Here is a 14,646-nt window from a genome sequence, read left to right as displayed (position 1 = left end):
TCTAAAAATTAAAATAAATATTTTGATCTGCCAATGATTCTCTAGAAATTTTAAAATTAAAAAAAATGTTATCCAATCATTTATGAAAAAATAAAAATAAAAAGTAATTAAATGATAATGGGTATTCGGTGATAAACACTTATGTAATGATTTCGATTTTAAAAGTTTAAATGATATTGGTTTTAAAATGGTTTTAGTACACAATACTTAAATGAAAATAATTTTGATATTTCATAATTGAAAATAGCATGGATTTGTTGCCATCCAACCCATCCCTGAATAAAGTAATGAACCTAATATAACTCATCCGACCCGACCCGACCCGACCCGACCCGAACTCGAGAACTCCGGGAGTCCCTTCACGCCATGCCTTGCAACTGAGCTCTTTGGTTTTGAAATTATATGGAAATTCAGATTAATCATTCCAAATAACAAGCCAACTCGTCCGAGTAACCTATTCTAAGGTTTGGATCTCTCGATTAGGGATTCGCTTTGCCTCTCGCGGGACTAGAGACCTTTCGGTTTTGCTCAAATGAAGATGAAGCTCAACAAAGCCTGCGATCTCAGTTCTATCTCGGTCTTTCCTCCTCAATCGAGGTTTGATTCTCTTCATTTCTAGCTCTATTTTGTTTTCCCTAGAAAATTCGGGAAAACTAGATGAAATCAATGAGTTTTGTGCCGTTAAGCTCCGTGAACTAGGAGAAGAAGCGAATGTTCAATTCGTTTTTCATTTCAGAAGTTTCAGTTGTTTTTGTTACTATTTTATGGAGTCGTATGCATTTGATTACCAAAGAAGATCTGTTTGTTTGCCGAGATAATTGTAAGAGGAGTAGAGATATTCAACGTTTCTAATTTTAGATATCAGTTTTTGCAGAAAAAGTCCATTTTCCTTGATTCAGAACTATTTCTTATGTTCAGTTTTTAGTTTGTTTTCAATTTATGGAATAGAAATTCGGAACTGCTGTTGTTTCATTATTATTGTGTACCTGAAAAGCGAGATCAAACAGGAAAATGAAAATTTCTTTTGATTTTGGCATGTTCTCTGCTTGATTTGTCTTCATATCTGTTTCTTAACTCTCTGGTGATCCTAAAGACTTGAAACACTTTCAGTCGCTGACTCATTTCAAGAACTTGTGCATTTGTAGTCCTTTTATTATAAGAGTCAAATTGCTCTGCTGATTTATAATTAACTGTTTACCTTGATTTGAGTTTGATTTCTGAAAAAATGATAGATAATACAATTTTCCTTTCCTTTCTCTTCCTTTTTCTCTTGTTCTTCCTCTGTTTTTCTAAGTTCTACATTGTTCTTCACTTGTGCTTCCTTAAATAGATAAATGCTTTCAGTTCAATCACATTAGGCTCCAGTTTGCTTGTTGCTTGCTCTAGAAATAATAATATCTTAGACTTTGCGTTCGCCTTCTGAAATTATTTTTTGTGGGATCTTAGAAGCAGAAAGTTTAAATTCTACTGATGCCATTGCATCAAGACACTTTGTTCTTGCTGGAAAATGCGAGATAACAGGAGATATTGAGTCCACAATTTATTTTGTAAACATTGTAATTATTATATATTCTTTTACCGATAGTACTTTACATGTGAACATGTGACCTAATGATAGAGTTGCAGAGCTTCAACCTAGAGGTCATATATTCATTTCCACATTTCTTTATGTGGGGATAAGATCTGTCTATATCTTGCATGTTCCCAATTACTCCCACTGCGGGAGCTTGTGCACGGTTGTTGTTTACCTACTTTTTACCGATAGTTCTTTGCTTCTTTTTCTTGACTTACACCGTTTGCTTTGAAGGAAACCTAATGCTATACCAACAGGACCACAAGCATCACAGCTTCGTTCCCAACCTTTGCAGCAATCATTTTCACAGGGACTATCATCTCAGCATGGGATATTCTCTCAAAACTCACTCGATGACACTCTGACACTTGATCAGGTGGAGTCACATGTCCTCTTTGAAATTTGAGGAGTTAAATAGGAAAACGAAGGATTTCATTTTTTTTTATCGTTCATTGATCTGCTTTCTGAATACAAAGAAAATTTCAGTTGAGTATCCAATTATCCATACCTGTACAATCTCCGCTAAGTTTGTTGTCTCAGAACTTTTTGAAATTTCCAGTCAGTGAAAGGTCTTGTTGTTATATTGATTGTTGCAGTCGTTGAAGAGAATGAAGTTTGTGCGGATCCATTGCTCATTCCCGTTTCCTATTTATTGTTTAGTTTGAAAGTAGTCCTTGAATTTTTGAAAATAAGCTGTGGGGAATTGGAGACTAAAGCACTTTGATCTTGCAGTACTCTTTTTCTATTCATCAGAAAATTCTCTCTCACTTAGTTAGCATAATGTGAATTTAATTCGCATCTGGTTAAAAGGTCTGAAATCTTTTGATGCCAGCCCCTCTGAAGACCGCCATTATTGGTGAAATTAAAATGATTGCCACGTCCCATGTAACAGACATCTTGCTTTTTTATTTATTTTTTTTTATTTTTAAAGTTCATTTCTGGTCAATCTTCTTGGAATTTGTCTCATTCTTTGTTTTAGATATCTGATATATTTCCATAAACAACCAAATACACAGTAGGTCAACCTCAGTCCATTCCTTTTTTTTTCTTTTTTTTTTTAATTTATAAATATGGCTCAGTGATAGAGTTGCAGGGGTGCAACCTAGAGGTCATAAGTTCAATTCCAGAAAACCCCACAATATTATGTGGAGGTAAGGTCTGTGTACATCTTGCACGTCGAGTCGTCGACCCGCCCTATGTGGGAGTCTTGTACACAAGAATTGCTTACCTTTTTTTTTTTATCTTTAACTATGGGGTGAAGTAAATGATAAAGGTGGTCAGTCGAGCCTGTATAAGCTGTACGTGGAAGTGGATAACTTTTGTTTGTCAGCTCTTAGAAATGCTCCACAATAGTTCCTTTTATTGTGTTGTGCCTTGTTGAGCTTAGGATTAAGTTTAGGTTTTAAATGTTGTTTGCATTGGGTATGATACGTATTTTGACGTTTTTCTCTTTTCTATCTCACTAAGGGTCTTTTGTATTTCCCAAAATGTGAAGTTATATAATGAATCATGACTTAGATATTCTGATGTGAGAGCCTGACAGGAGAATTCTCAAGTGATCTCTCTCTCATTTTGTGCCATAAGTACACTTATGCAAAAGAAAACGTATTGTTTTTCCAATTTCATAATTATCATCTGGAATGAAATTGTTATTTATGGACTTTTGAATTGTCTGAGTTAGTAAATTCTTATTGCACATAATATGCCATGCTATATATATCATGGGTTCCCTTAATTTCATTCATGTTATCCTTGCAGAGATTTGGTTCTCAAGAACGAGAGAACTCGGTGAAGAAGAATTCTTGCTTGGTTCCCATAAACTATGCACGAGAAGAGAGTCAAATTCCTAGCTTGAGATCTTCCAACAGTCTGATACGTAAATGGAATCCTGCTTCTGTTCAAGATAATAAATGTAAGATTACTCCTTATTGGCGAATGCATCAGTTGCTTCCAAGTATGAAATAAAAAAAAATTGGTTCAGTTCTCCTACTCTAGGGAAACTCCTAAAGGTCTTTTTAAGTGCTTTTTTTGCTTAAACAAGTCATACATTTGGTTCTGAATTTCAATTCTCCTCAGCAGGTCAAATAAGTGAAGAACTTGAACATCGGATTGGAATGATAGAAACTTCGTTAAACAGGTTTGGAATGATCTTGGACTCTGTTCAGGGTGACATCATACAAGTAAATAGGGGAACAAAAGAAGTATTGCTAGAGAGTGAGTTATCAGATTCCTAATACTTTGGAAAGTAGTAGATGAAGAGAAAATATGTGGCTTAACTATTATATTTATAATACTCTGATATGGGACCATGGAATAATTTTTGAGAAACAGTACATCTGCATGCTTTCTGGAATTGGAGATGATAAAGTTCAGTTACATAGCACATTAAAAACTAAAACTAATAAGAGGCTCCATCTTGTCATACCCTACAGATTAGCTGCTCTCTCTCTCTCTAATTGTTTAATGGTCTCTTTCATAAGAAAAAAGCTAAATTGAAACTAGTTAGTGCCATTGAAGATTTTACTTTCATGTTTGTATGTGACATACTGGCAAACATGAGCCCAATTGTAGAGTTGTAGGAGTGCAACCTAGAGGTCACAAGTTCTATTCCTGGAAAGAGTCTCTAGGCTCTACACATATTATGTGGGGGGTAAGATCCGCATACATCCTTCCTATCCCAACCCCTCTCACTGTGGGAGATTTGTGCACGGGAATTGTTTAACCTTTTTTTTACTTGTTTGTATGCAAGATATAACTTTAGAAGACCGCATTTGAATGATTTGTTTGCATGTTAATTTTCCATCAGTGGAAAGCATTCGACAGAAGCTGCTGCTTCATGACACCTCCTTGCAGCTAATGGTAATAACCCCATGAAGCTATGCAATTGTAGTGGTTAATGAATAGAAAACTTCTGCACACAAGTTGACTTATGATATAGCAGAACAGGGGACGAGAAGATATCAAAGCTAGCCTTGAAGAGGGCTTCAAATCTGTATCAGATCAACTGAGCAAGGATATCCATCAGGCCAAGTTACAGAAAATTTTATTGCCGCTTTCGGCTTTTCCAGAGCAAATAGGAGCTTCTCATCTAAAATTACAAACTGTGCTCTGCAACTATTTCAACAAAAAAATACAGGCATGTATAATGTTAAATAAACAAGGAAGAAGCCTACATCCAGTTCTTCTCAGTGATTGAACTGAACTTTCTGCTTTATTTCTTCAATGCTAATCATCTTATTAGCGGCCCTTTTGTTCATTATTTAATTATTTGCAGGCAGTGGCATGCAGCCTGAAGAATCCTGCAGCAACTGTTCTTCCACCAAAGGTGCTGGTCTCTTTTCAATGGATTGTACTAGTTATGTATTGTTGTAGAGTCATGTATTTGTAGAGTCATGTGCTTTTCAGGATAATGCCTCCTGTATCACTCCACCGCGGAAGCCACAGTCCATCAGAAAGTACGTACAATTGACCATTTCATAGTCATTGTTTGTACTCGGTAACTAATTAGGTTTTGTTTACTCTCACAATCTCGTAAATCTTTTATGTTACATCCATAGGTTTATAAAAATTTATTTCAAGATTTCTTTTCTTCTTCTTCTTCTTCTTTTTCAGAGAAGAGCTTCATGGGAGGTATGAAAAGACTGTAAGCATAGCTGTTGTTAACGTATGTGGCTCTTGAAGGAGCAGTAGATGAGATCCAAGCATTTAAATCTAAATTTTATGGAAATATGTCCAGTGCTAGTTGCTATTCGTGTTGTATAACTACCACGTAATAAGATTGCTACAATTGTTGTAGTGTAGCACTTACTTCTTGTTGTACTGCTTGAAATGACAAATGGCTTGTCTGTCTGTAACTTTTACATATTACGAAGATTTTTCTGCCGTAGGACAAGTAATGGTAATATATTGGTATCCTTTATTTAGTATCATATAGTGGCAGCCTTGGCCTCAACTTTGTTGCCCATCAGAGCATTTATATTGATTCCTTCATAATCCTTGATATTGTTATTGCTCAGCAAATATGTTGGTTCTTTTGGTAAATTTTTAATATATGTCTTTTGAGAAATGTGTCTTTTTCTTGATTCCAGTCCACTCGCACCTCAAAAAGTTTGTGCGCAAGAAAATAAAGCTCCAAGAGTAGAGATGAGAGGTTGCAAATCAGTAAAGCCAGGAAAAGCTACCATCAAGGAGAAGGTGTCACATGATGAGCACAAAAGGAAGGGAACTTCTCTCATCAAACAGGTAGTCATAGTTTCTATTGTTTCTGTTAGATTTCATTTCCATAGTTTCCACTCTTTCTGTTATCTTTTTTGTTGTTTTGATTAAAAAAATAGTTCATACTTCATAGTTTCCATGATTTATGTTACCTCCTTTTTTTCTTTGCCTGAATCACTTGTTATTCTTCAGACTTGGTCTATTGATAAGTGCCAAAAATATACACTTTTAATAATGAATTATTAAGACATTTGTCACATAATTAGGGCTTAAAGTGATTATTACTCCACTAAAATGCAAATATCATTTTTCACTCACTTTGTATTTATTTTTATATTTTCAGGCCCAATTCATACCAACCAATGTTCAACATTTGCTAGCTCATTTCATGAAGAGCCCATATGCTTGTGTCCATTACCATCTTGATCAATTTCTTGATTATCATTTGAAAGCCCACCATATGATTTGTCAAAATCATTTGACATCATTCCATGCATCACCATCATTATAGTACAAATTGGACATTCAATGGTGGTGACTCCACTTAAATGCAATGTTGATGACTCCACTTAAATGCAATGATGGTGATTGATGGTGATTCCACTTAAATGCAATGATGGTGACTCCACTTATTTTGTCATGGTTGGTCATTCAATGGATGGATAGCTCCTAATTTCCTATAAATAGAGAGCTAAATGAAAGAAAAGGAAAACAACATTGAAGGAGGAGAGAAAGAGGCAAAAGGAGAAGAAGAATTAGAGAGTGAGTTCTTGAGTTTTTATTTTCTATTTTACAACAATTCTCTCACATATTCTTTCTAGAATTTTGTGAGATTAATTGTTGGTTTTGTAAACCTAGTATGAGGAACTAATCCTCTTACTAGGGTGATGATGGATCCACTCTATTGTATCTAAATAAATTTGGTTTGATTAATTGTTAGTTTATTTATGCTATGTCAAGTGTTAATTAGCTATTCTTTATTGATAATTAAATCTTGATGCTTAGCTACCATCTAGGTTTGATTACCATGATGCAAATTGAGGCAAATGCCCATGTCCAATTTGAGACAAGCTTCTTGCAATTAATACCGGAGTTACCTAGACATAAATGCCATATGCTAGGATCTTTGTGATCACTACATAAGTTACCATAAATCCTAATGCATTCTTGATTGTCTTAGCCAATCCAAATGCCCATGGTTGGTTGCAATTAAGAATAGGCGTGGTAAGTCAGATGCCCATGACTATTACATAAATTAGGGGACTTGATCTTTGACATGCATGAATGAAATGATAATTGTCGGCTAAATAATTTAAATACAATAGAGTTGGTGAAATCGGATCCCTAGTGTTTGTTTATTTGTGTTAATCCTTATTTATTTTGTTTCCATTGATAATTACAAAGAGTTGGAATTGCAGATATTTTATATTCAGTCCCTGTGGGTACGACACTCGTATTTGCCACTTCTGTACTACAATTGATTCGTGCACTTGCGAGTATAATTTGGGTTTGGAATCGCTATACTTTTAGCGGGTCATAAACCCCACATCAAGTTTTTGGCGCCGTTGCCGGGGATTGATTTAATATATTGTTATCTAACTCTTGTATATATGTATATATGTATATATATTAACATTAGTATACTACACCTCCTTAATGGAAGGTTTTTCATTTTTTATTTTTTTTATTTTTTTTTGTGGATGGCTTTACCGCCCCATCTAACTATATATTATTGGCTGGTTCTACTGCTACCGCCTATATCTGTTTATAATAACTGTCACTAACACTTACTAACTTACTAACATTTATTCATTTATTTATTTATACAGTATTATTTATATTTGTGGTTGGCTTTACATTGCCCCACCTTTGTATATATATATACTTATATGGTCGGCTGAGCCACCTAATATAACTTTTTATTTCTGTTAATACTTATGGTTGGCCTTTACGCCCCATTTTATTGTCTTTTATATTAATTTTTTTATTTTGTGTATATTAACTCTTTTAATTTTGTTGAAAAAAAAAATTTAAAAAAAATTTGCAGGTTCACCTTGCATAAAAAATAAAAAAAAAAATTTTAAAAATATAAAATATAAAAAATTCATTTTGGTCTTTCCACCATCATTCTCTAATGGTTGACTCGGCAATCTGCCCAGTTGATATTTCTCATGGTGAAATTGAACGAATTTTGGAGCAGACTGTGAATATCAAAAGAACTGATTGGAGTATAAAATTTAATGATGCTTTTTGGGCATATCGCACTGTATATAAAACTATAATTGGCATATCTCCATATCGTTTGATTTTTGACAAGGCTGGCCATCTTCCTGTGGAGCTAGAGCATAAAGCATTCTGGGCAATAAAAAGGTTGAATTTTCATTACAATGCAGCTGGTGCGAACACTTCGTCTTGCCCATACATTACTCTCCTAGATCCAGATAATTGAGTGTTGGGAACATTCTGTCTTGCCCAGACAATAAATACAGCGCTTATGGGAGGCAACCCATATTTCTTTTTCATCTTTTTATTTTTATTTTTATTTTTATTTTTTTTAATATTATCTAGTTGCAAAAAAAAAAAAAAAACAAAAAACAAAAAAAAAAACTGAAGTCTTCCTCGAGCATGGAAATGAGCAGCGATAGCCCGGCTAGAGATGGGGCTACAAACACTAGAGGATGGACAACACAGGCTGGAGCACATGTTGGCTGCACTCATGGATATGATACGAAAGTAAAAACATGGCAATCCAACGGCCAGAAATTTGTTGTGTCAGGTTGTATTTCTCTGAACCGTAGCTTTCCATATGTATTTTTCATATTTTTTTTATTTTTTTTTCTTCTTTTCCCATTGAGGACAATGCAAGATTTTAAGTGGGGGAGGAACTGGTTTGATAAAAAAAAAAAAAAAAATTGTAGCTAGAGGAGGCAAGTGCTGTGCTACCTTAGGTGCAAGCTTGAAACACTTGTAGTTGATCTCTTGGAAGGATGCCAACTCAACCAGCTAAGTAATTAGTAGTTTGTCCAGGAAACAACCACCGATAAGGTATTTGGGAGTCCTAAGCATGGACTGGACGAAATGTCCATAATTGTAAAGCCCCAAAGTGGAGATACAAAGGACTGTTGACCTTGGCTTGGGTTCCATTGAGCCGACCAGAAACTCTTAGAGAATGACAACCTATTGTAAGGCCTTGTTAGCCTTTTGCCCTTGCTACGGGGTACATCTCTTTAGTTAAGTTGATAGTAACCTAGCATCCAGTCTCAAGGATCCTGGTGTTGAGACAAATTCCGTTTGTTTGCGGTGCTTTGGGAATATTGAGTCTTAGAACCGTTTGTTTGTTAAATATCTATTCTATTTAATGATTGCTAAAAAAAATAAAATATAAAATAAAATAAAATAAAATAAAATAAATTTTGATTTGGAAGTCATATTTGTATCATATTTCTGAATTGGTTTGAATATTTCTGAAGTGTGGATAACAATTTGAGTTGAAAACCCATAATCACTTGTGGATTTTTTCTGACTTTAGTTTTGTCTCACCTATTCTATTTAATAATTGGATCAATTGCACAGAATTACATATTTGTGGGGTATGATATTTAAGATTAATTATGAACATTGTGATTTTCTTGAGTTGATTTAGAATTCTTTGAATATTAATATCTTGGGATACATGTATATATTCATATTTAAAAAAAAAAAAAAACAAAAAAAAAAAAAACAAAAAAAAAAAAACAAAAAAAACAAGTATAAATAAATGGGAGTGTTTATAAGTTTTTCTGCTGAGTAACCGGGCCTCTTGCCTCAGTAAGCAGTGAGTGTTCGCGTAAAAAGGTAGAAAAATCAAGACATTAACCCATGTGACAAGCGAAGTTTTGTAGCCTTTTTGACTCAAGTTATTAAACCCGTTGGGGTGTCTTTACACCTAATGCCCTGAGCCAACTGGATTGGGAGTCATTGGTTGAACGCTTGTTACAAGGGTCATTTAGAAAGCTTAATGAGACTGAGCATTGCACAAGTCACATAAAAATATTATATAAAAAAAAGAAAAAAATCAATAAATAAAATCCCTTGATATTAATTATTCATTGAGTCTGATGATTCTTGTGATATTGCAGTGTTTGTGTTAATATTACATTAAAGCCACATATTTATGTTTAATTCGCTACGCACTACACATCACGCTAAGACAGAATGGGTGATATGAGATTTAGTCAGAATGATTTGTTTAAGTGATAGTGGTTGGTGGATTCTTAAATATATTCATACTAAAGAGATAATTAGATTATTCACATATGTGATATGAATTTTCCGAACGCTTGAATTGCTAGGGGCTAGCAATAAGCTGGTTGGGGGTTGTGATAAGTGCCAAAAATATACACTTTTAATAATGAATTATTAAGACATTTGTCACATAATTAGGGCTTAAAGTGATTATTACTCCACTAAAATGCAAATATCATTTTTCACTCACTTTGTATTTATTTTTATATTTTCAGGCCCAATTCATACCAACCAATGTTCAACATTTGCTAGCTCATTTCATGAAGAGCCCATATGCTTGTGTCCATTACCATCTTGATCAATTTCTTGATTATCATTTGAAAGCCCACCATATGATTTGTCAAAATCATTTGACATCATTCCATGCATCACCATCATTATAGTACAAATTGGACATTCAATGGTGGTGACTCCACTTAAATGCAATGTTGATGACTCCACTTAAATGCAATGATGGTGATTGATGGTGATTCCACTTAAATGCAATGATGGTGACTCCACTTATTTTGTCATGGTTGGTCATTCAATGGATGGATAGCTCCTAATTTCCTATAAATAGAGAGCTAAATGAAAGAAAAGGAAAACAACATTGAAGGAGGAGAGAAAGAGGCAAAAGGAGAAGAAGAATTAGAGAGTGAGTTCTTGAGTTTTTATTTTCTATTTTACAACAATTCTCTCACATATTCTTTCTAGAATTTTGTGAGATTAATTGTTGGTTTTGTAAACCTAGTATGAGGAACTAATCCTCTTACTAGGGTGATGATGGATCCACTCTATTGTATCTAAATAAATTTGGTTTGATTAATTGTTAGTTTATTTATGCTATGTCAAGTGTTAATTAGCTATTCTTTATTGATAATTAAATCTTGATGCTTAGCTACCATCTAGGTTTGATTACCATGATGCAAATTGAGGCAAATGCCCATGTCCAATTTGAGACAAGCTTCTTGCAATTAATACCGGAGTTACCTAGACATAAATGCCATATGCTAGGATCTTTGTGATCACTACATAAGTTACCATAAATCCTAATGCATTCTTGATTGTCTTAGCCAATCCAAATGCCCATGGTTGGTTGCAATTAAGAATAGGCGTGGTAAGTCAGATGCCCATGACTATTACATAAATTAGGGGACTTGATCTTTGACATGCATGAATGAAATGATAATTGTCGGCTAAATAATTTAAATACAATAGAGTTGGTGAAATCGGATCCCTAGTGTTTGTTTATTTGTGTTAATCCTTATTTATTTTGTTTCCATTGATAATTACAAAGAGTTGGAATTGCAGATATTTTATATTCAGTCCCTGTGGGTACGACACTCGTATTTGCCACTTCTGTACTACAATTGATTCGTGCACTTGCGAGTATAATTTGGGTTTGGAATCGCTATACTTTTAGCGGGTCATAAACCCCACATCATCTATCTTTGTATATCTGAGCAACAGTATAAAATAGGGTGTGCAACTTTTTAAATTTGCTTAATAATTGCATTTGATCAGTGCAAATTGATCTATGCCATGTATTTCATCCAAAGTTTTCTCTTGACCATTTGGAGAGCACACACAATAGTTTTGGCATGGCTCATTCTAAAGGAAATCCATAATGCAGGAAAGAGAATGTCGAGTTATCATCGATTCAGATGAAGATGTTGATGGAGGTTTTTCATGTTTGCTTGATGAGAAGAAAGCAGGTAAATACTATTTGGTGAAAGCAAACTTGTGCTTTTTATTATCGTTGCTCATATGTCATTCTTTGAAATTCTTTGAATAGTTTCCATGGCTGGTAGACCTAATGCTTCTGATGATTTACCTCTGACATTTATTTTAAAATTTATAACATTTCTACTTACTTTTTTCTTTTAATCGGAAAAAAACATTTCTAAGTACTTGTCTTGTTGGATGAACCTGCCAGCCAGCCTTCTAAAAATGGAGAGATAAAATTGCACCCTAGGTTATTCTTGTTGGAAGTGAAAAGGAGTAAGTTTTAATGGCTCCTATGTAGGGTTGTTTTAAGATAAGTAATGCATTCTCCTTGTTTCCATAGGAAGCATTGCTATTGTGGAAAAATAACAACAATTTTTTGAATATGATATCAATCCTGTAAGAGAGAAGAAAATACCATTTTCTTTTATGAATTTAGTCCAAATGGATGAAAAGTTGACCATTCCATGATTTTCAATCATTTCTCTAAAAGCTACTTATTTCTTGAGGAAGACATTGAAGAATATCTGAATGAGGAAAAAGCAAAGCTAGAGACTGGAAGGATTTTGAGAAGAGCAAGAAGGCAAAGGAGAAAGGACTGTAATCCTATAATTATTAATTGAAGGTAAAGTTGCACTTCTTATATTTTCCTTGTTTTATACTTCGTACCATGCAGAATGTGTAGAGCTTAAAAATACTATGGTGTCCGGGAAGAATTGACTCATTTAGGATGCTTTCAGATAATTTTTTTTTTAATCACATTGTCACTGCAATTGAAGAGATAGTCTGATTTCTTACTGTGTCTAGTGGGTCCTTGAAAATTATCTTTGCCCTCGCTATCCATTCGAGCATGCAATATATTTTTCAAGTTTACAAATGTTTGTAAATTTTTATCCGTGCTCTTTGTGCAATCCATTATGGTAAATTTTATTCCTGATGAAATAAAACCTGGAAAATTGATGAATTAGAATGAGTAATAATATGGTGTTCATGAGTTATTGAATAGAATTTCTGATATAATAAAGGTATCTATTTCTTTCTTATTTCTTGAAAATTAGCCTTTTGAATTTGGCATCTGGCAAAAGGACTAATTTGGCTTTGAAAAATCATGGTGTTTATCCTGGAGTACTACAATCACTTGTGGAGAAATTTGATATTGCTTTTGGGATGTTCATTCCACAACACAGTTGTGTTCATTAAAGTTTGGTGGCATTGAGCATGTGATTTTTACAGTTGTTTTTCCATAACCGTATGTATATGTACTGATTAAAAATGTACCATGGCTATCTTTAAAAGTAAATCTATAGCTTTCTACCTTCATAATAATCTTATTATGTGAAACAGATATTCAAAGTGCATTTTTTCTTTATTCAAAATGCATTGACAAGAAAAAGAGAGAGGAAGTTGAATATTTCCGCATAACAGTCTATGAAATCGTTTACTTATTGTATGCATTGGATGCTGTTAAATTCATATTTGTGTGCTTATTCTTATGCAGATGAAAGACAAGCATCCTTTAACGATTTCTTCGTTGCAGTCCTACAGATGTTCATTACTGACAATAGTGAGTGAGATTAAAAAAGAATTTTAACCTCTTTTGCCTATCACATAGATTTTCAATTCTTAGAGGTTCCCCTCTTAAGGGGAATTTGTAACACTGAACTTTGCATATATGGATGTTCAAACTAGTTTTTAATGTGTTGCCGCAGTATGAGTATTGAGTAGTGTGTATTTGTGAAGGGTGATGCTTCATACTAGTATATGGCATTGGCATGTCATGACCCTCAAAATTTATGTCCTTGCATATTTTTTTTTTTTGATAAACCACGATATATTAAAACAAAATAAAGAGAAAACAAAAGGACATCTCAGGTGATGGCCTAAACAGAGGAAAAGGGACAGTCCCCAAATCCAAAATCCAAAATACTGGATTCTGATAAAAGATAAAAATATGACCAAAAAAAAAAAAAAAAAAAAGTCCCATGTGAGCTGCTGGGTTTTGGGCTGAAGCCCTTATGTTTTCTCCCCCCTTGGGTGTGTGTGCTTTCTTCTTCTGTGTGTGTATTTTTGTTGTGGTTAAAAGTCTCCTGTGAGCAATTGGGATTGGGGTTGAAGTCCTTATGTCTTCTTCCCCTTGTGTGTGCGTGTTTTCTTCTTTTGTGAGTACACTATCTTTTTGAGGTTAAAGTCTGGGTTTTGGGTTGAAGACCTTCTGTTTTCGCCCTCTTGGGTGGGTGTGTCTTTTCTTCTGTGTGGGTGTGTTTTTGTTGTGGTTTTAAAAGTCTCTTGTGAGCAGAGGGGTTTGGGGCTGAAGACCTATGTTTTCTTTCCCTTGGGTGTGTGTGTTTTCTTCTTCTGTGTGTGTGCTCTCTTGATGTGGTTAAAGTCTCCTGTGAGCTGCTGGTGTGTGTTTTCTTCTGTCTGTGTGTGTGCCTCTATGGGACAAAGGATGAAATTGATGGGATTAACAGCACTCTTGGAAAGTGGAGATTGTGTCTCAGGAGGTTTTGAAATCTCATGGACCGAGATATACGTATGAAGAAGATATCTCAAAGGATAGTGACACCTCCACCATGGTTTCACCCCACCACCCTAATCATGTTCAATAACCAGGCCTTCTAAGTCATCACTTATTTGGAAGGAAAGAAGATCTTCTCCATCTCGGTTTTGAGCGTCAAAACAGCCGCATCAATGGACACTTTAGTCATACAAAATCTTAAGAGTCTGCAGCTGTGCTGGTCATCATTCATCATTTGCAGACTCTTATATCTCATATGCAAAAAAGGAAGGCAAACTAATAAGTCTATATGTATACTCATGTACCGAGTCATCTTCTCCTTGCATATTAGTATCACAAATAAAGTTATCTG

General features: G+C 34.5%; 1 protein-coding gene across 4 annotated transcripts; it reads left to right on the top strand.

The window, feature by feature from the left end:
- Positions 1-408: 408 nt before the first annotated feature.
- Positions 409-13,577, top strand: LOC120003748 (putative recombination initiation defects 3). 4 transcript variants are annotated; one of them, XM_038852820.1, is made up of 12 exons: positions 409-597; positions 1,808-1,949; positions 3,332-3,485; positions 3,653-3,787; positions 4,380-4,432; positions 4,515-4,709; positions 4,848-4,898; positions 4,979-5,028; positions 5,662-5,815; positions 11,685-11,766; positions 12,290-12,401; positions 13,275-13,577. In XM_038852820.1, the coding sequence occupies exons 1-11, from the start codon at positions 533-535 to the stop codon at positions 12,397-12,399; spliced, it is 1,191 nt and encodes a 396-aa protein (XP_038708748.1). In that variant the 5' UTR covers positions 409-532; the 3' UTR covers positions 12,400-12,401; positions 13,275-13,577. The 4 variants fall into 4 exon arrangements, with proteins under 4 accessions (XP_038708748.1, XP_038708746.1, XP_038708747.1 ...); XM_038852818.1 differs by having other exon boundaries at positions 4,512-4,709; XM_038852819.1 differs by having other exon boundaries at positions 3,650-3,787.
- The last annotated feature ends 1,069 nt before the right edge of the window (positions 13,578-14,646 follow it).

Source organism: Tripterygium wilfordii, chromosome 8 (genome assembly GCF_013401445.1).
Source record: "Tripterygium wilfordii isolate XIE 37 chromosome 8, ASM1340144v1, whole genome shotgun sequence".
Classification (NCBI taxonomy): Eukaryota; Viridiplantae; Streptophyta; class Magnoliopsida; order Celastrales; family Celastraceae; genus Tripterygium; species Tripterygium wilfordii.
Note: the sequence above shows the minus strand (reverse complement) of the source record. Positions and strands in the feature narration are given on the sequence as shown.